This window comes from Oryx dammah, unplaced genomic scaffold (genome assembly GCF_014754425.2).
Source record: "Oryx dammah isolate SB20612 unplaced genomic scaffold, SCBI_Odam_1.1 HiC_scaffold_12, whole genome shotgun sequence".
NCBI classification, from domain to species: domain Eukaryota; kingdom Metazoa; phylum Chordata; class Mammalia; order Artiodactyla; family Bovidae; genus Oryx; species Oryx dammah.
In genome coordinates, this window is record NW_024070196.1 from 66,533,523 (window position 1) to 66,559,444 (window position 25,922).

At 54.2% G+C, this 25,922-nt stretch overlaps 1 protein-coding gene across 4 annotated transcripts in view; it reads right to left on the reverse strand.

The window, feature by feature from the left end:
• The window catches only part of MN1 (MN1 proto-oncogene, transcriptional regulator), a 51,167-nt gene extending 25,545 nt beyond the window's left edge, over nucleotides 1-25,622 (reverse strand). For all 4 annotated transcript variants that reach the window (XR_005723022.1, XR_005723020.1, XR_005723021.1 and 1 more), the window contains exon 1: nucleotides 18,432-25,622. Coding sequence is in view for 1 of the 4 variants with exons in the window: in XM_040251362.1 (XP_040107296.1) it covers nucleotides 18,432-22,176 (3,745 nt within the window). In the remaining 3 variants the exon portion in view is untranslated. The remainder of the gene's footprint in view (nucleotides 1-18,431) is intronic.
• Between the last annotated feature and the right edge of the window lie 300 nt (nucleotides 25,623-25,922).

Consider the following 25,922-nt stretch of genomic DNA (forward strand, 5'->3'; position numbering starts at 1 on the left):
AGCTGTTTCTCACCGACTTGCCTTCCAAAACATCTAGCTGGCTGTCTGGGGAGTTTCTGCCAGCTGCCACCATGGCTACCATCCACAGCACCCAAGATCACCTCCAAAACTCTACAGGTGGATTTTTCAGGGCCCACAGGAAAGAAGTGATGCTGTCTAGGGGCACCCCACTGCCCACTTTTCTGTGGCATGCCACTTCTTCCCCTTGTAGGTCCCCGACTCGTCCCGCCCAGAAGGTGGAAAGCACTGTATTTATGTCAGGGTTTTGTGACCACTATGATGCTGAGAGCTTCCCTTATCTCCCCTGATCCTCACCAAGGCCCTTGTTTAACCCAAAACCAGTCGAGGAGACTGAGACCCAGGGCGTGAAGGGATGGACGAGGGGGTGGGGCCACTGCAGCCGCTGCCTCCTGCACTGTCCTTCCCGAGGCCTGGGATGCAAACGCCATCGGTCCACGGTCAGGGCACTAACAGAGGAAGCTCCGGCCTCCTCTCCAGGGTCAGGCGAACCCTGATGTCTGTCCCAAGCCTTGGGTGGGACAGAGGCTGTGTCCTGGGCCCCTGGGCCTCAGGCAAGCACAGCCCATGGAAGAGAAGTGCTGGTGAGGACCAGTGTCCGGGCGGGAGGGGGGGGGGCGAGTGAAGTTGGGACAAGGAATTTCGATGCCCAAGGCTCCCTCCCTTTCCCACTCAGCCCTGCAGAGATGAGGGCTGGGACTCCTGAGCCTGGAGCAGCCCCACCCAGCTCCTCTGCAGGACACCACCATCACTCCTGCTAGGCGTCAGGAGTTTTGGGGTGGTACTGACCCCCAGCACTGGGACCAGACAAGGATGCACCCCAACAGCTGACAAAGCCCCCTGCTTTCATTCATCCAATCTCTGGGCACCCACTGGCCATCGGCCAATGCGAGGTGCTGCGGAAAAACTGCCTCTTCATCTTCATTCTCCATTTACACAGCAGAGCCCCTGCTGTCCTGGCCAGCGGGCACGCCCCAGGTCCCCTCTCCTCACACTGGCCAGTGTTGTGTGAATTATTAATGCAAGTGTCCCTTGTTTCTATATATTTACTGGGTATTTCCCTCTCTTAACAAGCACGATGCCTGTTTTACTCACAGCACCGATTCTGGCACGGTGCGGGACACAGGCCATATGCTCCCCACTCACAGGGCTCCTAGGAGATACCAGAATTGACCCACCTGACAGACAGGCAGACTGAGGCTCAGCAAGGGTGCCAAGCCTCACCCAAGTCACACCAAGCCACCTCCTGGCCCCCAAGCCTGGGGCTCTGCCTGCTGCCCCTTCATCCCCAGGGAACAGACGGCGAAGATCTGGACAGTCAATGACATGACTGACAATTGTCAGGAGGGGTGGTGCAAGACTGGGAGCTGATTTTTGTTTGAGGTTCTCTTTTTTTGCTAATCTCTATTTTTACTTTTCTTTTTTAATTGAAGCATAGTTGATTTATGGTATTGTTAGTTTCTGATGCACAGCAAAGTGATTATTTCAAGCACCTGTCAGTGAGAAATCAGCTTCCTGGTTCATCCTTACGGGTTCTGAGCACGGACTCCCAAGTCAGATAGGCCCAGGTGTGAATCCACTCTCTGCTCCCCACTTCCCAGCTGGGTGACCTCAGGCAGGTCTCTTGCCCTCTCTGAGCCTCAGTTTTCTCAATGGTAAAACAGGGTTTGGTGTGATTGGTGCTCAGTGACGACGGCCTGTTACGACTCCTTTGCAACTCAGAGAGTCAGGGAGGAAAGCAAAAGAAAGGCTTCCAGAAGGTGGACGCCAGGCCCGGGTCACCCGGAGGCTCAGTCCGGCTGGTCCTACGCCTTCCTGTCCTGTGACCTCTGGAGAACAATGCCTGGGAGAAGAAGGAAACAGTCTCCCTGGGCTAGGACGTGAGCCATGCCCCGCCCAGATCAGGGAGAGGACAGTCACTCCCCCGACGGCCCCCCACCTTCGGCAGGCTGAGTGCTCCCTGGGGCCTGAGGGCCGTCTCCTGGGGGAGGGTGGGGACACCCCTGTCCCAACCTATGGCGCGGGTGCTACCACGCTACTGGAAGAGAGTTTCTGCCCCCTTGGAAGGGACCAGACAGGAAGAAAGAGAAGGGAAACAGACATTTCTCAGCTACTCTAGGCTCAGATGCAACCAGCATTAATCACTCACCTGCTCTGTGCCCTGAGCTTCCATCCTCTTGTGCCCAAGGCCCTTCCCTGGCCCCTCACTCCATTATTCTCAGAATCAAACCCATCCTCCTGACTTGAGTGTGATGACAGTCCTCAGCGGTCCGGCCCCTCTTGCCTGGACAGGCTTCACACACACACACACACACACACACACACACACACACACACACACACAGCCCCTCCCTGTTCCTGGAACTTGCCGGCTCAGGCCTGCCTCGGGGCTCCTGCTCTCCAGCTGCCTGGAACACCCTTCCTGCAGAGCTGGACCGGGCTGGCTCCGGGGTGTGGGAACCTATTGTTAAATACTCAGGAATTCTGCAAGCTGGCTGACAGCTGACGTTACAGCTTGACATGGGTCATGGTGGGAGTATTTACACCACGGGAATCGGCAAATGCTCTAAGCAGAACTTTTCCCTTCCTGGAGAGCAGGCTGTTAAACAGTTACCAGCACACCACGGGCTGAGTCCTTCTCATCACTCAGGGCCTGCCTTAACCATCACCAGCTCACAGAGGCCTCCCCAGTAGCCCCGTCTAGAACCTCTCATGCCCGTTGCCTTCTGATTCTCTGCTCCTGGCCCTGCTCACTCTGTGAACTTCTTATTTGTTGTTTGTCTGTTGGTCTGTCCCCTCCCTTAGGATGTAAACTCCTCGAGGGCAGGAGCTTCTGTCTATCTGCTTCCCCACTGAATCTCAGCGCCTAGCACAGCGTTGCCGTGTGCTAAGCATTTGACACACGTTTTGTGAGGCAGTGCTGTGAGTTCAGACCTTACTATCATGTATCCAGTTTTGAAGCTCACCTCAATCCTTCAGTGTAGTTCAGGGGGTCTCAATCTCGGCATTTTGGGCATCTAGGGCTGGTTAATTCTTTGTCAGGGAGGAAATGGGGTGAGGACAACGGTCCCTGAGTGTTGTAGGTTGTTGAGCAGCATCCTAAAGGAAATCAACCCTGAATATTCATCGGAAGGACTGATGCTGAAGCTGAAGCTCCAATACTTTAGCCACTTGAGGCAAAGAGCCGACTTATGGGAAAAGACCCTGATGCTGGGAAAGATTGAGGGCAAGAGGAGTAAGGGGCAGCAGAGGATGAGATGGCTGGATGGCAACACTGACTCAGTGGACATGAGTTTGAGCAAACTCTGGGAGATGGTGAAGAACAGGGAAGCCTGGCGTGCTGCAGTCCATGGGGTTGCAAAGAGACACAACTTAGTGACTGAACAGCAACTAGACTCTACCCTTCAGATGCCAGGAGTGGCCTCCTTTCCTGTAGTTGTGACGAGTGGACACTGGCAGGCATCCCGGAGGGAGGGGAGGGGTTCTATCACTCCAGGGTATGGACCACGGCCAGGGCCCCTCAGGGGACTGTGTCACTTGCCTCAGTTTGCCGCTGACAACACTGAGGCTGGGAGAGGGGCTGGGATATGGCCCAGGGCCCCCTGGGGGAACAGAGGATGAGTCCCCTCCAGTGGATCCTAAAGTCCTTGCTTTCACAACCTTCCCCTCACTGCTGCTCACTGCCGCCACCGCCCAGGGCTCAGCGACCCTCTGAGAGAGGTCCAGGGATCCTACCTGTGTTACGCGTCCTGGAACCTATGAGTCACTGGTCCAGGGTCACGCAGCACACAAGAGGCAGCGCTGGGATTCGAACCTGGGCCTGTGTGACAGCTAAGCCCTCCCACCCTTACCAGGGGCAAGGGGTTGCCCACTCCCTCCCAGGCACGCTCGCTCTCTATTCAGCCCGAGCCTATCAGGTTCCCAGGGCCCCACCTGAGGTGCCAGACAGCAGGGAGTGGGTGGGGAGGGGTCTAACTTCTTCATTGCCAGCACCCAGACTGTTTATGGCTGGCACAGGCTCCTGGCAAGGCGCTCAGGGGCCAGGGGCCTGCTCATTTCACAAATTCCTTCTGCGAGGAGGCTGACCATTCTTCACACTCATCAGAAAGCTGTTCCTTCGGAGCCCAGGAGGGCTGTCAGGTGAAAAGAAAATAGCGGAGTGTTGGCATCCCAACGCCAAGGACCTGGGCCTGAAACCGCAGCTGCCCACACCAGGCCAGGGCCAGCCCACCGAGGTGTGCACGCGGTCTGACTGCCCCTCGGCAAGGACAGGGTCTGACAGCGAGGCCTGAGATGGCTGCTGCAGGAGCAGCGGGTTCCAGCCTTGCCCAGCCCTTGGCCACATAACAGGTACTAAGATGTGCCTGGGTGCCAGGCCCCATGCTCAGGGCCCGACCTACAGCCTGGCAAGGCTGCCCTCCAGCCGGCATGACCCCATAGCCCACGACAAGTCACGTGGGCTCTCTGTGACTCATTTCCTCACCCCCTAAGACGGGACAAACACTAGCAGCTATACCATCCTGCACTCTGAGGGGTCATACGACAGGACGATGGAAACCCCAGGCATAGAGGAGGGGGGTTGCATAAAAGCTGGGACTGGTATAGTGCTTCCTCAGTGTTGGGCAGGCTTCTAAGCATCTACTCATGTGTGTGTTAACTCAGTGAATCCTCCCTGCCCCACGAGGTACACACTGTTATCCTCTTTTCCTGATAAGGAGATGAAACCATGGAGAGGTTAAGAGACCTGCCCAAGGGCACACAGCTAGGAAGTGGGGTTGCTTGGGTCTGAACCCAAGTGGTCTGGCTGTAGAGCCTGTACTCTTAACCACATTATTATAGAATCATAGTCCCGTTTAGCTAAAATTGTCCTATTTAATCTTCACAATATTTCCATGAGATAAGCACTATTTTTTTTTCCCCCTTTTTTCAACTTTATGAGGAAATCAAGCTGGGAGCCCTGAAGAGGTGATGGTCACAAAGCTCAGAAGAGTCAAAGAGCCAGGCCTGAAATCTAGACCACCCATCTGGTAGGATCCAGAGCCACTGCGGTTTATCCAAGGTCAAGAATTGTCTCCCATTACAACCTATACCTCCTATAGCTCCGAAAGAGGAAGGGGGACGGTGCTGCCAACAATATGTGTCACGGTGCTTCCTACAAAAGGTGTGGAAATGTCAGACTTGGAGCCTGGTTTGCAGATCCTCAGCATCCAAGCGCAGGCTCAAGAGGTAGTAAGGCAAGATGGAAGCCGAAATTTAGCTTGTTGTGCAACTATGCTGTGTGACTTTGGCTGAGTTGCTTGCCCTCTCTGGGCCTTAGAGCTCTCAGCTGGAAAATGTTGTGGCGAAGAGGCACAAAAAGAGAGAAGCTTTTTTCTCACTCTTTAATTTTACCTATGCTTTCACCTTTGTGGTGTGTCACTGGCAAAAATTACAAGCATGTTTTCCAGGATACCCATCTACCATGGCACTACAGCTTCAATCTCCGTCACGTCTGGACATCTGAGTTGCCAGCACAAGTCTACCCAATATCTCCACATACGCATACCCTGGCAGGAAAAATTGGGTCAGCAGACAGTGGCCCATAGCAGCCAGCAAAATAAACTCTCAAAGACTTTCCACAACGATGCCGCCGCAAAGTTCTGCTGGAATGCACAAAGTAGGCCTTCTAAGAAGTTCTGAATTTCCACTCCTCCCAAAATGGCCACAGAAGCCCTGGCAGAAAGGCAGAAAGCTGACCCACAGAACCGCCCCTCACTAGGCACCCCAGAGCTAAAAGCATCCTTTTTCACAGCTGTCACCAAAAGGGGAGCGGGCAGTGGGCACCTAGGACTCCTAGGAAGTAATGAAAAAGTCAGGGATCAAGGGACACACCAAGAGGATGATGGGAAATTCCCTGGGGCAAGAGAGGTTAAGCCTCCTACCCAGGGAAGGTAAGGGGGGGAGGGGCACCAAGCACAAAGAGTTCAAATCTCAAGACCAGTTTCTCTGTTTGTGGAAACCATCCAACACCTCCAAGCCCACCCCAGGAAGAAGAAAGAAAAAAAACACGTGGGTACACCCATCCCCTCTCCCTGTTCTCAGCCTTAACGTGGGCAGAGAAGTTACCATTCCATCCTCTGCAGTACCTAACTTCAAAAATCTTGGGTGCAGAACAGAGAAAGAAGGGGCCAACCAAAAACTGAGGCACCAGTTTTTTGCAGGCTTAAAAACAGATCAATTTTACTCTAAAGTTTAAAATGAAACATGCTCCTGTTTGGGAAAAGAATTTCATTAGGAGGAAAATATAATATAAAAATACCCATTTAGAAAGAATGTGCTATTAATTCTTAGCACTCTATGCAGAAGGGAAAATTGCATTTTTATCTAAATGGTTTTTCTGCATAAGCCATTTACAATATTCTTTGCCTCTCTATAATAGGCCCTGCTACCATTAGTAGTGGGACGACCAGGCTGAGGGCTGAAATCGCCCTCAAACACATTTAATACATAACCCCTGAAAATCTATTCCAACAGGGACCTCAGCAAACAGGCCCAGCATTCCTTTTTTAAGGAAGAAATAAATATTGCTGAGGGGGGTTGGGAGTGGTGTGCTGATGGGGGAGGAAGGGACAAGATGGTTTAAGTTAAAAGCAAGCGCTTTGGGTCCCTTTAGCAGCGTTAAAATTGCAACTGATTCTGGCTGCATGATTGCAACCATTTGACTGCCTGTGTGTGTGTGCAGTTGTGTGTGCTGGTATCCACCCCCCACACACATACAAACACACACACACTCATGGGTTTCCATCAAACAAGCAAACAAGCAAGGGATGAAATTCAGGATATGAAAACAAACTATTTTTAAACACTAAAACAAACACACCAAGATAGCAATACTGTTATTTTCCCATTAAACTAAGTTTCTCTCAATTTGAAAAGTGAGAAAAATCTAAACAATACTTCCAAACAAACTGCATTGAGCTTGGGTGTTGTGGCCTCCACCAGCTTTAACAACGGAAAAATCGCCTCTGTAGAGAAGCAAAAACAGGCGGGGATGGGGCCAGGCAGCTTCGCCCATGGCCTGCCACGTCCCACCCAGCGGGTGCCCCCTGGATGCCCAGTCGTCTGCAACTTCAGAAAGCAATACTTTTTCTTTTTTCAAAAAAAAGTTGTTTTTTTAAAAGTCTTCCAGCTCTTTCTCTCTTGGATTCCCCAAATAACTACTTACTTAATACCAAATGTGGGGGGAGCTGAATTAATTCATTAAGGAAACGCAAGGGATGTGATGGACACCAAGCGTGGGGGCCCCTGTGATTTTGCTGCCATGAGCCAGAACGCTTTGGGCCGCTCTCTTCCGGCAAAACTCGGTCCATAAATTCCTCCTCTCAAACCAGGAGCCCAGAAATGTCATAATTATAGCTGATACAGGTAACAGGTGTGCCCCTCTGTCCCTCCCACCCCCCGCCACCCGCCTTCCAGACAAGCTGCTGGAAGATTTAGTGGTCTAGCCAGGGGTGTCGTAATTACCGGAAACGACTCTGGTTTTAAGGGTTAGATAAAGACCCTCTCCAAATTTAAGGCCAGACACCGATGTCCATTAGACTTTAACGGGCCCACATAAAAAAAGAAATTGTATCCTCATCTCTCCGAATGCCTGCTTCCCTAGCGCCTCAAGTTCATTTCAGGCTGGCTCAGCGCCCAAAATACTCCTGTCGGGCCCTTGCTCTACAAAGGCAAGGACTTGGTAGAAACTGATGTGCCAGGCATTAAGCAACTGGGGAGGGGGGCTCAGGAAACCCCTTTGCTCTATAATTGTTACCGCCAAAACCTCTCTTTAAAAAAATAATAATAAAAGTGGAATTTTAACCTACCATCTAGAATCAGAGAGACAGGGAGGCTATAGGGCGGCCGAGGAGAGAGAGGTGTGGGTGGCTGGTACCCAGAGATGCCCGGCTGAAGAGCCCAGCACCATCAAGTATGACACATGCTCCCCTCTGAGACTCAGTGTTCAGAAAGGCCAAAGCTGTGGGCTGTTTTGCTCTGTTTTTCTTTTTCCCAGCTTTCGAGACTTAACGCATGCTTTTTCTTCCTTCTTTGGAAGTCAAGCCAGGCGTTCCTCTAAAAGTTACACACACACACAGACTCCAGCACTACTGTCTGTCCAGGGGCAGCGTGGAAGGAGCCCCCAAAGAGGTTTACGATCCCTCACTCTCCTCCACGTCTGCGCTCAGCTCCCAGTCAATTAAGAATTAATGCTCAGAAACTTTCCGGGGACCAAGACACCAGTAGGAAGCGGATGTTCTCTGGCCGTCTCTGAGGCGCTAGGAGGCTGAGTTTACTGGCTTGGGCTTTTTCTCCCTCCTTCCAGACAAGTGATGCTTGGAGGGGCCTCACCCTCCCTTTCTGCCCTGGGAAGGTGGTGGGAACCTCGACTGGGGGCCTTTATTCCGTGACGGGCGAGCGGGCCCATTAGTGCATATACACACACTCTCACACACACACACATACATACACGCACACATGCTTCTAATCCCAGCAAAATGCTTCACACACTGAGCACAAAATAAATGCTTATTAACTAAACTGACCCAAAATAGTGAAATGTACAAGTAAATTAATCATGCCTCTGCCGGAGGCCTAACAGGATTACAAACTCGGCAAAAATTGACCACACGGAGATCAATGAGCTTCTACTTAAAACTCAAAGGGGCCAAAACTTTGTAGGAGCTGCTTCTTGGAGAAAAAAATAAATGTATTTTTTCATCTCTTATCAAGACCCCTAAGGCCTGTACGTGTGCATGTGGGTGTATGTGTACGTGGTTGTGTGTGTACTCGAGTTGGGGGGGTGCACGGCGGTATGGGCGTGCATGCCTGCACAACAAGCAGAAACCAGCAAAAGGCAACCAGAGCTTTATGCCCAGACAATTTAGAAATAGTCACGGCATAAAGATCGTGAAATTGCTCCGATTTAAAAAAAAACAAAAACAAATTTTGGTCCACAGCCTCCCTTTCTTTTCCCTCAAATATCAAACAGCCACTAAAAGTTACATCACAGGGGATGAAAGTGATCAATTTGTTTTCAGCCAATTAGGTCTCACTTGCTACAGAAGTTTTAAGGGCTGCTGATGGCTGGACCGTGGGTCCCCCCGACCAAATAGGAGGAAGACAAACCTCTACTATGTCCAGCTCCTTTCCACACTAAGCTTATCTCAAGTCAGGGAAATCTTTCTCTTGCTGAATTTGTCACTTACTTGCATTTCCCTTTTCGCCTACCATTCAGAAAAAAAGGGGGAAAAAACATATACACACACATATATATATACACACACATATTGTGGGGGGGGCACTGTGTGCATTTTAAGACGGTGGAACCTGCCTGCGAGGTCTGTCACAGACAAGAATATCCCTAAAGAGGTTCAGTGCTGGAAGAGACGCATCAGTGGTCACTTTATGGGGTCACCAGGGAAAAGGTCACTCCTTTTTCCCACCCCCATCATCCCCCCAGGAAAGACCTGGGGGCATCTGTGAAACTTGATGCTTTGCAACAGGCCCCCTGGGACCAGCTCCTCTGTAGGACAAGCTGGCCACAGCCACGATACAAGGGCTCAGCCTGCCCAGGGCCCGTCCCGGTCATCACCTCCACTCTCCCCCTGCCCCACGTGTCTAGCCTGGCCTCTAACTGCACAGAAAGGGGGTCTGATTGCCAATAGACCCACAATGGGGTCATCAGCCCCAAGCTGAGTCCCCTACATCTATTTCCCCCATATAGCTGCGGTCATGTGGAAGCCCCAGGCCCAGCAGGGGGGAGCTGAACCAAGAACGTTCTGTCCTCTGTGAGGTCTGACACCAGCCTGCAAGCCATGCCCTCAACCCCCAGCCTCGACCAGGAGATGGTATTATAAATGACTTCGACACTTATACATAATTTTCCATTCCTAAACCCCGTGTTGGTAAATAACATTTCAACTCTGAGGGGCACACTTCTCCCTTCTCCATCCATCCCTCAATCACTGTCCCCCACAAAGAAAATAAGCTACACCCCAGTCTGGACCCAGTGTTTCTAACTGCAGCTGGCATTTTCTTCCTCTGCCTTCCAGCTCATAGGAAAGAACGGAGTGTCCACATCAGGACTCAGGCCCTTGAATTTCAAGGACTTTCCCAACAGCCCACGCGATCCGGGTAGAACCTTCTCTCTTCCCTGTGAATTCTCAACCAAGCCAGGCTTTCTCTGGAAGACTGAGCTCTGGGGATTTCAAAGCAGGCTATGTTTTCTGCCGACTCCCCTGGCCCCTCTCTGATCGTAAGATGGTCCCTCAGAAGTATTTTATTCCTGGTGGTCGTTGCCAATCACTCGACAATGCTTGTGTTCCCAGATCCAAGGGCGCCTGAAAACACTGCTTCACGGTAACTTTAAAGGGTCCTATCTTTTTCACATCACACCCTGCCCTAGACTGGATGAACAGGGAGCTGGGTGTGTGTATGTGTATCTGTGTGTGTGTGTGTGTGTGTGTACAAGTGCGTGCACATGTGTGCGCATCCCCTCTCATTGCAGGAGCTCCCAAATACAACCAGGAACATTGTCACTGGGACCCTCACCTCTGGGGCAGACAGATTTCTTTCCCCAGTCACGCACCACACGAAGTCACCTAGGCCAAAAAGGCCCAAGCTTGCCCAACTCCAGTCAAAGCGTTGACCTGAGCTCTAAGAGCAAAGGAAACCTCCACGCCCAAACTCTCTTTAAATTATCATCAACAATGAGAAGGGAAAACTCATTTTAAATCCTCAGATCGCATCTCCGGGCCACTTAGGTCTCACAAGAGAGACAGGGCTTCTGGAGGAGGGAGGGGGAGGCCCGGAAGGGTCTCAGGACCCAAGTTAGCCCACATCTCCTGCAAAGGCATGACAATGTTGTCTATTTCTGAGTCGCCGTGGACAGGGTTTTTGAGACATGCGGGATAAAAACAAGAGATGGTTCCCTCCAACTTTCCAAAGGCCATCCGAGTCAGTGGGCCCCAAAGATGCCTCCACAGAATGGTCTCTTTGGGTCCTTAATCCATCTTCCAACATACCTGACTCACCTAAACTGAACACTAGCACAGGTAAGTCAGACTGAGGCCCAGAAAACCAGAGATTCTCCCCCTAAGAATGGGAATCCCAGGGCCAATTGCCAAAGGGTCCAAGGTTTTCCAGAGACATCAAAGATGGGAAGAAGACAGAGCCTTGGGGTCACACGGTCCATCCTACCAGCTACAGGGGAGGTGGGGCAGGCTGAGTCTGCTGGACCCCTGAGCTTTAATGATCAGAACATAAAACCCTGCTTTCCCTCTAGCGTGTGAGTTTGCGTGGGGATGTTTATTGGAGGTTCTCCCTCTTTGGGGAAAAGTCTATCCCACGTATGATGTTCCTTCTGGGATACTCAGAGAACCAATTTGTTATCGTGAATGAGCTAAGGCCTCCAAACTGTTAAATTCAACTGCCGTTATGTTTAAAGGGCATTTGGGTCCTTACAGTGATGTACATAAATCGTGAAAAGTTCCACGCACGACCGCCATAAAGTATTCCCTCTGATCCCGCTTTGCAGGAAGTGGAGGTGATGAAACCCTGCCGACTTTCTCAGCCGAGAAGAAAAAACGAGAATGTGGATGTTGGGGCTATGATGGACCCCCTCTCCAGGAGGAGGCACCCAGGATGGCAGTCCAAAGGGGACTTGTGGGACCAAAACCGAAAGCCACTGGGGCCCAGCAAAGAGCTCCTTGGATTTCTCGAGTCTGCGCAGCCTCTCCATAGCGCCCCACCCCGCCCCCGCAACCCCTGTCCTTCCTGGACAAACACCATGTTGGGAGCAGACCCTCCTCTTGCTTCCCAAACCTCAGAGGCCGCTGATTAAAATGCAAGCCAGCAAACAAAGCAAGCCTCGGCGTCCTGCAATAATTACACCCCGTGAGAATGATGGCTCGCAAACGTCCCTTCTCTGTGCAAGTATAAGAAACTGAATTCTGCTTTTCGATCCCGGTCACAAAGTGAAGTTAGGATTTCGGGACCCCAGATGTGGACACCCACGGGGTAGCTTCTGACCCACACCCTAAAGCCACCAATGGGCCCACGAGACTACGTGAGGATGCCTGCTGTCGTGTCACTGGAAGATGGCAAAAAATGATCAAGGCTGCCACAGCCCTGGACAACCCCATCCTGCAAAACGTGATGGGCCAGGGTTCTGGAACCATCTCTCCCTTCTGGTCCGGTTTGTGAGTTGGGGGGACCGATGGCTGAGCTGCTGTACACCAGGACACTGAAGGCAAAGCTGTGACTAATTCAAAAGCCCAGCGTCCTGTCCGCCAAGGCGTTGGTACCAAAAGATTACAATAAAGGAGAGGAATTTCCATAAATGAGAAGCAGCGTCCGCTTCCCACCACTGGGAGGGGGTGTGGGGGAGGGGGTGGTGGTGGTGGTGGGCCCTGATTCAAAAGATTCCTCTCCCCGGCTGGAGAGAGTTCAGTTAGCTGAACTCAGCCAGAGACACCTCCACGCGCGGAGCCCAGCGAGGGACGACGTGCGTCTGCTACCGAAATACTCTCAGATCAAAGTCACCCACAGCCTGGGAGGCCCGGGAGGCCGAGATTTCGTAATTAGGATCTTCAAAATCCTCCTCTATTTTTAGGACGTGCGCTCATTCAGTCCTTTAGAGAATCAGAACCTGTCAGCTAAGGCCAAAGAGACTGAAGGTTTGGTTTCTCTCCCTGCTTTCCTCATTCCCACCGCCCCCACCAAACCCTACTCTGCTTTCGGAAAGCAGATTAAGAGGAAACTAAAGGAGTAACTGGATGATTTGATGGAAATATACTTGGCCATGCATATGTATATGTGCATATGCTGGGGAGGGGTTCCTTCCCACGAGAAGGCCAAGGGCCCTGCTCGCCCCCCATGAGCTGCAGACAGACCCCGACCAGACATCGCATGTCCGTCACACTCTTTCAAGCCAGCCCCCAGACCACTTTGCCGGGCTCCAAGATGTACCAGAAGGCGAGGAAACTTGAAAAATGTCCCCCAAATGTCTCTTTTCTCAATCATGCACTCGTGTACATATCAACATCTCTGCCACTAGCAATCAAAACCCACACTAGAATCTGTCCACCCAAGATGCGCCTAAAAATAGGCATCGTCCGAAAACAAACACATTGCCTGGGCAAGTCAAAATCCTGACTTGAGTCAAAACGATGAAGCTGGGGTTCTTCCAGCCCCTCCAGACTGAAGACGTGGGTGGAACAAGCAGGGGGGCATTGAGGGAAGGATGTAAAGTGACCCCACTAGTTACGGGGGACCCCCCCATAGATTCGGGGGCCCCCCATAGATTCAGGCCCCCTCTGATCTAAGATGTTTGGCGCTTTCATGTCACAGTGTGCTTGGGCGGCCTTCTTGCCCTCACATATTGCCTGGACATTTGATCCTATTACATAAAGCTATAGTTTTTTAATCTCTAAAATTAACCAAACATAGGTAAATACAGTATTTCTTACTTGGAGTATTTATCTCTTAACAGCTTTCGGTAAAGCAGATCACTCCCTGGGCAAAGAACAAGACTCAACATTACTGTCACTCAAGTGGAGAGAAAGGTGATTTTTGCTAAATTTTCCAGCATATGGTGGGTTCAGGAGATTCTGTGAAATTCCAAAGATAGGCTCATGTTTGCCCTTCCAGAGTGGGAAGAATGCCCCTCCTCTAATTTCACCTGGTCCTCCCAGACTGTTTATTAAAGATGTATATTTTATATCAGCCAGAGAATCTCAAGTAACTTCTTGGCAAGGACAGCTGTATTTTCAGGACCCATTAAGATTCTTTGTGGAAATTTAAATACCTCTGTCAGGCAAACAAAATCATATCAGGAATCATAGAATTTCATTGCTAGAAAGAGAAATTAGATTAACTAACCCTCACTCCTTTCCTAGAAATCTCAATAAAATAGAAGTACATTTCAATAGTCTCTTCCGGTCTGAGGGGCCTCACCAGAAATCTAAATGAATTTTGGTTTAAACTAAGAAAGCTAAAGAAAGCTATCCTGAGAAAAAGCCTTCCATCTACAAATACTGTAAACATCAATACAGATGATAACATATAAGTGTATATTCCATATTAGAAAGCAGAACCTATTTAAAATCAAAACAGAAAAAAACCCAGTGGCAGAAACCACAAGTTCAATGCCGATAAGCTTCAGCCCCTTGGAAATCCTTGTCCTTTATTAATATTTAGTAGAAATGTATAATTGCAGATGTGCGCTAGGTTGGGGTTTTATGTCGGGAGGCGGGCAGAGAAGACAGGTTTATTACAACCATGAAATATTAAACAAGCACCAAAGAAGAGTAGCTGTGTGTCCCGGACTAGCCAGGGAGCAGGCAGGCCCAGACCGTCAGCTGCACAAAGGGGGCTCCTATCTGTTTACATTACCCCTGATTAACACCTGCGAAGTTTTGGGTTACATCTTCCGGAGGCTGCAAAAGTCACTTGAAGGCATGCAACCCGTGCTGGGTGATTTCTTGGGGAAATAGGACTGCAAGGCTTCGCCATTCCAAAACCAGTTGGAAGGAGCCTTAAAAATTCTCTCCACAGTATGAGGAGTGGGGAAAACGACTTAGGAAAAAAAAAAAAAGCACTAGGAGTGTTCCCCCTTGCCTGCCCCCACGACTAAGGAAATTCAGCATTCAAATCCTGCCTGCCTAGTACTACTCAGCACCGCTTTACTGGGCTCTGACTGGAACATTGAGAGAAGCATGAAATTCCAAAAATTTCTCCCGCATCACTGTAAAAATATCATACTTCCAAAAAGGGCCGGATTGCATGCAGAGCGTAGACGGAGACCCCTCCCGTTTCCATGTGTGTGAAACAGTGTTTCTAGACATCTCTGGATTTCATGATAGAGAACAGCTAACAGAATGGAAGTTTGGCAAGGATAAACTTATTAGGGAATAGACTTAACTCAAGTTTTGAAACCTATAAGGGACCTGTGGGCAGGGGCGGAGGGACATACTTTTTTTAAGCTTAATACCCTTTATCTACAATCTATTAAGATTTCCCCTTCTCTCTGGGTTTTGAAATTCCTCCATAGCCAGACACCTATTACAAAGATGGGTGGATGATTTTGCAAACTAATTTCAAATTCAGGTAATCCTCACTGATTTAATAGATGTCTGAATAGGCCCAAACTCAGGCTGGTTTTTCTTTTTCCCCCTCTTTGCACAACCTCACCCTTCCGCCACCCCAACTCTGTGCAAACAGAATCTCATGAGGAAACCTAGAGTTTCATGATATAAAAGTTGTTTGGCGGGTTGATTAAGAAGTCAGAGGAAGCATAATTTGCAGAGGCTCACTTTCCTGTTTTTTTTTTTTTTTTTAAAGAGCATCATCACATGTGATTCTGGCCTAGACTTTGTGAGAAGCGTAACTTGCCAGTCAAGTTCCCTCCCCTCCGAAGGACATCTAAACTCCGCAAGACAATATGGGCACGTCCTCTCTTAATCTGAGCAGGATCATTTTTGTTAAAGACCGACTAGTGTTTTGTCATCGGAGCGAAGAAATTTCAGAAACGGTGTTAATATTTAATCACATTAGTACTGGCGTGTTTTATGGCGTGACAAAATAAAATATCATTACAAAAAAATGGGCTTTGCCTGATGTGGGGGGGATGGGGGCGGGTGGTGAAAGAGTGCTCGCTGGGGTTGGAACTTAGAGAAGGCACATTCACAGCTGTTTCGTGGCTGATGGGACCCTGGGCTTGTGTTTACAGAAAAGCAGGATGCTTTCCTTTCAATTCTTTTTTTTTCTTCCTCTCTCTCTACTCTGTTTTGAAGGGGTACACTTCATTCTGATTTTCAACCAGGGCACCGGGGGGCCCGTTGAAGGCTCTGTATACCTATTTATACAACGTGCAGATGGAGCTGCGGGGTGTTATCATAATGAAAAGTTTAATCGTCCTTATTTACTACCAGTAAGGGAGCAGGAATCAGATGCAGATATCTTACAAAGCCTTAACTAGCAGTCCCAAGGCTGCAGAAGCTGTGAGTGACCTCAATTCGGGGGCTTTATCTAGGAAACTGTCCTTCCTACATCACAGAGTGGAAAACAAAGGAGGTCAAGTGGGTGTCCCTGCCGAGGCTTCTAAGGCAGCCAGCCCCGAAGCCGGTCCCTGGAGGAAGTTTCCCATCTCCTGTGTGCAGGGGAGGGTTGTGTTTAGCGTACAGGGGGACATCAACCCCGAAACTGACTAGCATCTGTTTCCAAAAAAATATTTTCCTTCGCCTGACGGTGATAATGAAACAAACAAAACAAAACATTTCTTTAATGACATTTCTTCATTCTCAGTCTGCATTTTTTTTTTTTTCTACAGAGGAAGATTAGTGGGCTGAGAAGGGAACAGTGCAACACCTTGAAAAAAAAAATCTCATTACAGCCACCCAATTCCTCTGCACCTAAGGCCCTTCAAAAGACTTGCAGGCCAAGTGCTATTGGTTTTTCTTTATTAATTCTCTGAATCGGGTTTTTTTTTTCTTTTTGACTCTTCTCACACCATTTTGGCCAATGTGGTCTTAATTATGGGTTCGGGGGAGGGAAGGGAGAAGGGGGAGGGGGAGGGGCAGCCAGGCCTAGCCAGGTAGAAGTGACAGGGGCTGGCATTTGTACTAACCAGCTATCGATCGCAGGACCAAGATGTTGTGTACAAGAAAATAAAAGAGAAGGGAGGCAAAGCGACCAGGCTGCTAAATCCAACTCCATTTTAAAAAAAAGGGGGGGGCAGGGAGAAGCAGCGGAGGGTCCCAAACTAACCAATTTATGGCCTTGCCTGGGAGAAGCCTGGAGAATGCTGATGCTGGCCGCAGCGTCTGCTGTGCATGCTAAACACCCAGCTTCAAATGAGAGAGCGGCATCCCGGGCTGGGCAGTCGGCGAACAAAGAGAAAAGCAGCAAGGCCGTATTCATGAATTAGAAAACCCAAGCGGGAAAGCTACCCGGGACGGGCGGTGAAAGCCCGGAGTTCTGAGCCACCCAACTCCTGCCACACGTCCCCTCCCCCTCTCCCTCCGCCCCCATCCCCTGGTCCTAAAACCAACCCGCACCTTAAACCCTGGGTCAAAAGACGGCAGGATGCAGGATGTGGGCTGAAACTGAAGGTAGAAACTGAAGGCAGAGGAGGACCACCATAAGAGAACGCAAGGATCAGTGGACGAATTTTTTTTTCTTAAGACACAGTTAAATCGCCAGCTACAGACTCCAAGGTAATAGCCTGGTGAGACCAAGGGGATTCAGGGAGGTTTAAAAGCAAAAGGTAGGAATGGGGTGGGGGTAGAAAATGATGCTACCTAAAAAGGCCCCATAAAAAAATAAAACAGATTTCTACTGCAGCCCAGGTCACCTTTAGGTTTAAAAAAAAAAAAAAACAACTATTATTACTTTAACGGCAGTGGTGGTCCATTTTACTAACCCCCACCCCACCCACCTTAAAGGCCTCCTGGCCCGACAGGGAGGGAGTGCTTAGAATGCAAAGGAGAACTGGAAGCCGACATCTGTCACCAAAGCCAGGCGAGATATTGACAAACTCGGGTCCTTTGTGTCTTAAGAATATATATCCATATCCCCATGCACAAATGATGCCCTGGTCGACTGGTCTGCTCTCTGCCAAGTAGACCCCACCCTGACTCCCGCCCGCCACTCTCCCCGCCCCAACCAAATGTCAAGGAGGTGCACTCTGAAAAGGCTGCCTGCCTCCTACAACCCTGACAGGTCTCCAGTTTTTCAATGAAACTCTAATCGTTAAGAAGAGACAAAACAGCTATTCATTAGGAACGAATGTCAAATTAGGCGTTGCCTCTGAATGATGCTGCGGACACCAGAACTGGTAACTTTTTCCCCCAAAGATGCTGGCACAGGCGAGGGAGCTCAAGTTGCAGGCTGGCTGACTAGGAAAAGATGGGGAGGCGTTAACACAGCTTCCCAGGTGTCCTGCCAGGAAATGGAGGCTGGAGGGGGGCGGGAGGATGGTAGGAAACTCCTGAAAAGTGGAACAGGCCTGAATGCTGAGGGGTGAGGAGGGGTCTGAGTGTGAAAGGGAAGAGGCCTAGTCCTCAGGGCACCCAGAAACTCAGCTAAAACTTGACAGGGGGTACTCTATAATAATCCCCAAATGGGTGCCACTTTAAGTTGTTACTACTACAGCTGTGAAACTAGAATCTGCCTGGCAGCACCTAGGGGGAGGGAAGGGGGTCTGTCCACGGAGCCCCTTGGGTAACCAAAGGAAGGGTACCAGCTCTGAGCTGGGCGTCAGGAAGGCCCTGTGCCCTGCCGACCCTGGACCCTCCCCTTTCCTGGAGCCTTCAAGGCAGACGCCAAGGCCAGCGATGGGGGTGGGGCGCGTATCCGCCAGGTGAGAAAGGAACCGGGACGAGCGCATATACCTTCTTTGCTGTTGGGATTCTGGGGTTTGGCCTTCTCCCAGGGCGCCAGCGTCTTGTCCTCCTCTGTGCCGTCCACCAAAGCCTTGTCAGCCGGCATGTACCAGGTGGCGCCGTGCTCTGCCATCAGCGAGTCCAGATCAATGGTGCTCATGGCGCTCTTGACCGCCTCGGAGCAGCAGCTGCCCAGCTCGCTGTCGCCATTCTGCGCGCCCGAGGCCCCGACGGCACACTCACCCTTCTTGCCACCCTTGAGCCCCAGGGGCTGGTCCTCAGAGATGCTGAACTGCTGCCTCTGCAGCTGGATCTGTGCCTGGAGGATCTCCAGGGGGTGGATCTCGTCAGGTGGAGGGGCACCGCCGCTGCTCGTCGGGGTCCGAACCTGATCCAGGCCCGGCGTGCCGGGATGGCCCGTGCCCCCTCCGCCGTAGCTGTCAGGGGTCGAGGTAGAGGTAGACAAGATGCCCAGGCCAAGCGGGGGCGGGGGTGCCTTCGGTCCGTGTTCCCCGGCGCCCACCCCACGGGGAGGGAGTTTGGGCGAGCCTGTCACCAGAGGGCTCCTACTCGCTTTGGCCAGGGCTGGGGGGTTGTCGGAGCTGGAAGACACCTCGTCCTCGTTGGCGTAACTCGTGCTCACCTCGTCGGAGGCGAACTCGCCCACGTGCGGGGAACTACCGTCCGACTTGGCCCCACCGTCCAGGGACGCCATGAGGTCTGGCTGGTCCCCCAGGAGCAGCTCGGCCCCCTTCCCCCACGACGGCGACGTGAGTGCTTTCTCGTGAGGCGTAGGCGCCCCGCGCGCCTCTCCCGAGTTTCCCCCGACGGCTGCGCCCGGCGCCTGCTGTTGCCCTGGGCTCACACCAGGCGCGCCCCCGCTGTCCGGCGCCGCCGCCGCCGAGTACTTGTCGAAGAAGGTCCCGGGGCTCACGTGACCACTGTCCCTTTTTCTGCGCCCCCGTCCCCGGCCGCCGCCCCCGGGGACCGGCTTGCCGTCGTTCCCCGACGTCGATTCCAGGGTGTAGTTGGGGGAAAGGCTAGTGCCGTCCCCCTGGGCGGGCGGATTGGGCGGCCCAGAGGCTTTAGAGCCGCTGCTACTGGTCCCCGACTGGCCTCCGGGCCCTGGAGCCCCAGGAGCAGTCCCTCCTGGGAAGTAATCCGAGCCCGGGTTGCCGGCCACGGCCGCGCCGTCGGTCTCGTTCTGGCTCAGTTTCCTCTTGCCCTCGGGCGGGTTCTTCTTGTTGAAGGTCACGTTGAGGTTGGGGGCCCCGAGGCTGGCGATCATGTTCTGGCAGGCGGTGGAGAGCGCAGCCAGGCAACTCTGGCCGAACAGGTTGTCCTTGGAGCTGGGCTTGTTGAAGGAGCCCAGCGAGAGCGCGCCCAGCTTACTGGCCGAGGTGCGCTGGCTGGGCTGGAAGTCAGGCTGCGGCGGGTATGCGCCCCCGCCGCCGCCGCCGCCGCCCCCGCCCGTGCTGCCACCGCCCCCGCCCGTGCTCGGGGGCGAGTTCACGCCTGGGCCGCTGTGCGGCGTGGCCTGCCGGTTCGCTGCGCCGAACGGGAAGCCAGGCTGGCCCCCGAGCGCGGGCGCCGTGAAATCAGGTGGCTGGGGCCGGCGCTCGGAGGGAGCGCTGGGCAGCCCCACCCCAGCCCCGGGCGACTGCAGCTGGCCCAGACTGGCCAGGCTGCCCCCGAACTGCAGACCAGGGGAGGGCAGCCCGGGCACGTGGCCCTCTCCGGGCATCCTCAGCGGTTCCTGCAGAGAGCCCCGGAACAGCACCCCCGAGCCACCTGGCGGAGGGGGCGGCGCCAGTCCTGGGTCGTGCGGGCCGCAGTCGGAGGGCAAGCCTGAACCTCCCATCCTGCGGGGTAGCAGGTCGCCGGGCGGCGGATGCGGACCTGGGAACCACGCGCTCTCCTGCGCCAAGTGCTGCGCCTGCGGCTCGAACGTGCCCAGGCGCCCGGCGCCCGCGCCGCCGCTGTCGCGCTCAAAGTTCGGCTGGGCCAAGCCGCCCACTGGGCCGCTGTGTACCAGGCCGCCCTGGCCCACGTCCCCGGGGTGGCCTAGCTGGGCCAGGTTGGGCTGGCGCAGCCGCTGCTGCTGATTCCGCGACGCCATCTGCTTGATCATGAGGGCCGCGTTTTGGCGTTGCTGCTGCTGCTGTTGCTGCTGCTGCTGCTGCTGTAGGGACGGGTGGTCCGGGGCCGGATGCTGCAGAGGTGGCCCCGAGGGGAAGCTGTCGGGCACAGGCGGCGTGAACTCGCCGGGCAGGCCGGAATAGGCAGAGGGCGAGAGGTGGTTGTCCAGAGCGCCATTGTGCATGCTGCCGTTCCACGAAGCGCAGCGATCCACTCCCGCGCTGCCCGGGAAGTCAAAGCGCGGCCTCTTGGCCACGTTCATGTAGGGGGGTGCGTCGAAATGCTGCAGCCGCTGGTTGGGCGCCTGCTGCATGTTGAATACAGGCTCGGAATAAGGGTGCATGCTGCGGTTCTCCAGCCGGTGGATGGGGTACTCGAACTGCGCGTGTTGGTTGGGCAGCATGGGCCCCCCGTCCTGCAGGCCGCCGCTGGGCGTGCCCGCCTCGCCCTGCTGGGGACGCGGGAGCGCGGGCGGACACGAATTTTGTCGGACTAGAAGCCCAGGCGGTGGCGGCGGCGGCTGCTGCGGGGGCGGCTGCTGCGGGGGCGGCGGGGCCTGCTGCGGGGGCGGCTGCTGCGGGGGCGGCGGGGCCTGCTGGGGAGGCTGCATCAACGGGTGCCTGGAGCCGACTCCAGGCTCCAGCCCCACAGGCATCTTGCGGGTCCCGCCGAACCTCTCGAAGAACACGCCGTGCTGCTGCTGTTGCTGTTGCTGCTGCTGCTGCTGCTGTTGTTGCTGTTGCTGGGCGTGCATTTTCGACAAGCCCACCATGCCTGCAGCTCTGGGCATGGCCGAGGCACCCGGGAAAGAGCCCCCGGGAACCTGACGACCCGCTGCATAATGAGGCAGCTGCCCCTCGGAATCAGAGGGGGAAAACAAGTCGAAATGTCCCGAGGGCGGCTCGCCCGGGTAATTGTATTCCAGCGAGTCGACGGCTCCTTGGTTCGCCACCCTCCTGGGCTCCAGACTATGGGAATCGGAGCCACCGGAGGCGGGCAGGCCATGGAAGGAGGCGGCTCGGTTAGGACTCTGGTCCAGCGGCAAGCATGGGGCAGGCACGGCATGGCCCGAGGCGCCCGAACTGTGGAAGTCCGGCAGGTTCCCGGGTCGCTGCGGGCCGAAGCTCTCCGGCCCCTGGCTCTCAGCCATATGATCGTAACCCTCGGTGAAGGGCGGCTGGCTGCCCAAGCCGCCGGCCGCGCCGCCGTAGCCGAGCAGGCGACCCCCGTGCAGGCACGAGGCCCCAGGATCCGGTCCGCCAAAGTTGCCCCCAAAGTGGGGGTGATGCTGGTGGGGGTGGTGGCCTCCCGGGTGGCCGTGGTGCGGCTGTTGGCCTCCAAAGAATCCGTGCACCGGCTGCGCCTGCAGCCCCCCCGCGTGCAACTCCGAGTGGCTGCGCGCGTGAAAGCCGTAAGGCTCCATGTTCATGCCCAAGATCGGGGGTTCGCCCAGCCCGCTCATGGCAGGGTCCACGGGGCCAGGGGGTCCCCCCGCGTGGAAAGCCGGGGCCTTAAAGTGGGCGTTCATGCTTAGTCCGGCCTCGTTAAAGTTCCTCTCGCCCTGGCCAGCGTTCCTGCTGTTGATCTGGGGCTCGAATTGGTCCAGCCCAAACATACTTGGCGGGGGGCGGGGGGATCAATAGGGCATGACAGCTTGCTCTCCGCGGCGCGCCTCCGGCCAGCTACTCGTTCCGGCCCTGGCTTGGGCGCTCCCGGACGCTCAGCACCGCCGGGGCGCAGCGCGGACCGCCACCTCGCCTGGCTTGTGAAGGCTTGGGGCTATCAGCTCCTCTCCCGAAGCTCTCGTTCTGCCCGACGCGGGCTTCTCACATCTTGCGGCGCCTCGGGGCCTCCAGGAGCCGTGTTGGGGGGGCCATGCCCCGGGCGGTTGGTACAGCCGCGAGTGGGTTTGCGGGGAGGGGACGGAGCTGCGGGTGACTGAAGACAAAAAGTTAAGTGGGGGGAAGGAGGCGGGAAGGAGGGAGGGAAAGCAGAGCAATCACCTTCTTAAGTCCGATCGGGTTGGTTGGGGATCCCCTGGACGCTGCCTGAAGCCTGCCGGAGTCCGTGGCGGAGCTGCTAAAGGGCCAGGCAGGGAGACCCTTCAAAACCGTGGCTGGCGCCGGGGCACAGACCGAGCGGTCCCTCCCCCCTCCCCCCGGAGTCCCCGCGCTCCGCAGCCGGAGCCTCAGCCAAGCACGATCGGCTCGCACAGTCCCCGTCGGCCCCAGCAAGCGGCTACTGCTTCTTCACCGGGTCGGAGGACTGGAAGCTCCGCTCGGCATCACTGGTGCCCGCCCCCGAGCCGGGAGCTCAGCGGGGCTGAGGAGGAGCGGCGGGCGCCCGAGGTTGAAACCGAGGGTTGGTGGAAGGCGCGGCTCCCCTATTCCGCGGCGGGTGCGCTGCACCTCGGCGCGCCGCTTCGCGGCCACGTCCGCTGCCTGCCGCTTCTGTCCTCTGCTGTTCGGTCTCTGAGTTCGCGGGGATCTCCGAGCCCCGTTCCAGGCGCGGGGGGGCAGCAGACGATGAGTTGGGGCGCTCCAAGGCTAGGGTTCCCTGCCTCCGCGCCGAGGTGCTTCGCAAGTCGCCCTCGGACCCGGGGAGGGGGGCGTATGCGGGTTGGGGGGCCACGCTGGGCTAGCAGGCTAAGGCGTTCCGGGTGCGCTTTCGGAGCCCGGAACGGGAGGGGGCGGGGGCAGCTCTGGGGGGTCCGCGCACCCCTCTCCTGGCTGGCGGGGGGGCCCTGCGTGGGGCGTTCCGAGGGTCTCGGCTCCCCTCTCTGTGTCTGCCTCTCGCCTAGAGCCGGGAGAAGCAGCAACAAGTTTTGCATTTCAGCAATCAATTTCAGCCATTACATTTGCACCAATCAGCGCAGCCCGAGCTCCGGGCCCGGGGCGGGGCTCGCTCTTAAGGTGGTCCTGGGTGCTGACTGCTGAGGCCCCCGCCACGAACCCTCACTTCGCCTGCTCCCGGGTCCCCCGCACCGGTTAACCTCGGGGTCCGGTGCCAGCGCGTTGCGGGCGCGCCCTGGCCTCCCCGCGCACCCGGCTAGAGAGGGCGCAGGCGGAGAATGGCGGGAGCTTGGCTTTGTTCACCCCGCTTCCCATTCACCACAGTTCCCAACTCCCCACCCCCAGCTGAAGCGAGACCTGCGGGATGGCTAGGGGGCGGGGAGGCCGGCGGTTAGCGGTGCGGGGCGCTCAGACAATGGGGTCGCCAGGCAAAGATCCTGGACTCACCGCGGAAAGTCGCTTGGTGTCGACTGCACTTCAGCACTGGAGCGAACCTTCGGCTCTCCACCGCTGTCTGCTTACTTGTGGCACCCAAGTTAACCGGCCCTTGGATTTTCCTGGAGGTGAAAACAGACAGGGAACGCCGAAGTTAGGGATCTCCTCGAGAGATAGGGGTGCTTGACTCGCTCCTCCCTCATAGGGCGCGCACAGTTGTTCCCTATCCTCGCTGTCCAGGGTTCCCGGTTCCCAGTGACCGGCTTCCATAACCACACTGCCACTTTATGGGGGCGCGTTTCGGATGAGCTCAGCGCCGGAGCGGCGAGGCAGCTAGGAGCCCCCGAGAAGACCAACGCGCCGAGGGCCACCCTGGCCGGCCAGCGCACCCTAGTTCAGGCACTCTGGTCAAGGCCCAGGCCCTCTTCCGGCGCGAGGTTGGCCTCCTTAAGAGATCAATTAAACTGAAGAGGCCAAGGAACGGAATTGGGTTGTGATACTAAAATCAATGGGAGTAATTTAATATCTGCCCTGCTCTTTATGAAATATTTATCCCAATAATCTTAGTTAAAATGTTTAGATCTTCCTGATCCCCACTGAGGCTGCAATCTATCTTGCAATTAGAAGTTGGGAGTTAGAGGCGATGGAGGGTAGAGGAAGTGTTTATTCTGTGTGCCTGCGTGTGTTTGTGTGTGTGTGTGTGTGTGTGTTTTTCCTCCCTAAAACGTTTGTAGGGGAGGAAAGGGGAGAAGGCCTTCAATTTTCCTTGCCATAAAATAGCACGAGGTGATTTTGCTAGCAGGCCAGCATTCTTAGGAGAAGGGGGTGTGGGGGGGGGGAACTTCTTTGAAGTGCCCCTGAAATCGCTATTAAATCTAAATAAAATTAAGCATGGTGTATAAAAATGCCTTTTCCCCCCACAAAAGAAAGTGTTTATCGCCCAAGTCTGTCTAGCGTTTGCTAAATTGCGCATGAAATCTGAAATGAAATAAACGTTATAATAAAACCAACCCCTGAGCCCTTTTTATTTAAAAACCTCAGATTAAGCACTCCACTGTCGCAGGCGGGGAGTTAAAAAGTTACCAGGAGGAGCTGAGGAGATTCATTGCTCCCCGGAGTTACTGGTGGGAAGTCTGGGTGTTCCAGAACTAAAAATGCCAAGAAAATGGGCTCAATTTAGGGCGAGGGGAGTCAGGAAGCAGGGTCTTCACAGACTCTGGAAGAAAATAACACCTTCCCCCCACCACCCAATAAGAATAAAAAATAAAAGCAAATGATAAAAACGTGCAACTTTAAAAGTCAGAGAGCAGAAGCCAGCTCAGATCCCAGGCCCTTCGTGGGACCTCCCTGTAGTGGATGTCTGCAGATTTGTTTTTTCCTATTGAAATTAAAAATGAAAATTACCCCCACCAAAAAAATGGGGTCCATAAATAAGCATCCAGGAAGAAGTATTTGTACAGGGTGGTGGAGTTTTAAAAGGATTTTTCTGCAGGATCAGGTTGTTGGTCTGTGATTAAATATTGATTTTGTGTAATTAGTTTTCATGTGAACTATCCTCTTGCTGATAGCTTAGAGGTTTCAGAACTAGAAAAGAAATGGAATTGGACATGGAAATTATTACTTAGCAAAGTGACAGGAAAGTGAGGGCCGGAGAAAAGACTGAGGCTTGGCTGATTTCGGCACAAAGAAATAAAGGGCCTGGGTAGGCCTCCAGGGACCACCCCCAGAATCCCCACCCTGGGGCCCCAGGCCAGATCAGAGGAAGGGCCCCCTGAGCAAGGAAGGGAAACTGAAGAAGGAATGGCTGCCAGAAAGAGGACCCTGGGCAAAGACCTGTGCAAAACCCATGACACCTGGCCACATACCCTGGGCTCTGGGTGCCTCAGGAAGCCCTTTGTGAGGACCCTTACATCTCAGGATGTCTGGAGGGAATATAGAGAGTCAGGGCCTGTCGGGAGCCCTGGGTGGGCAGGGCGGGCAGTGGGAAGAATGGCCCGAAGACGTGCACTCTGGGGAGACCCTGCTTGGACTGTGCTCTCTGCTGAGGCATGACTTCACGCAGGGCTGGGCGGGGGTCCCCTGAACACCTGGGCAGGTTTCCTGTGGAATAATTCTGTGCGTTCCAGGGAGGAGG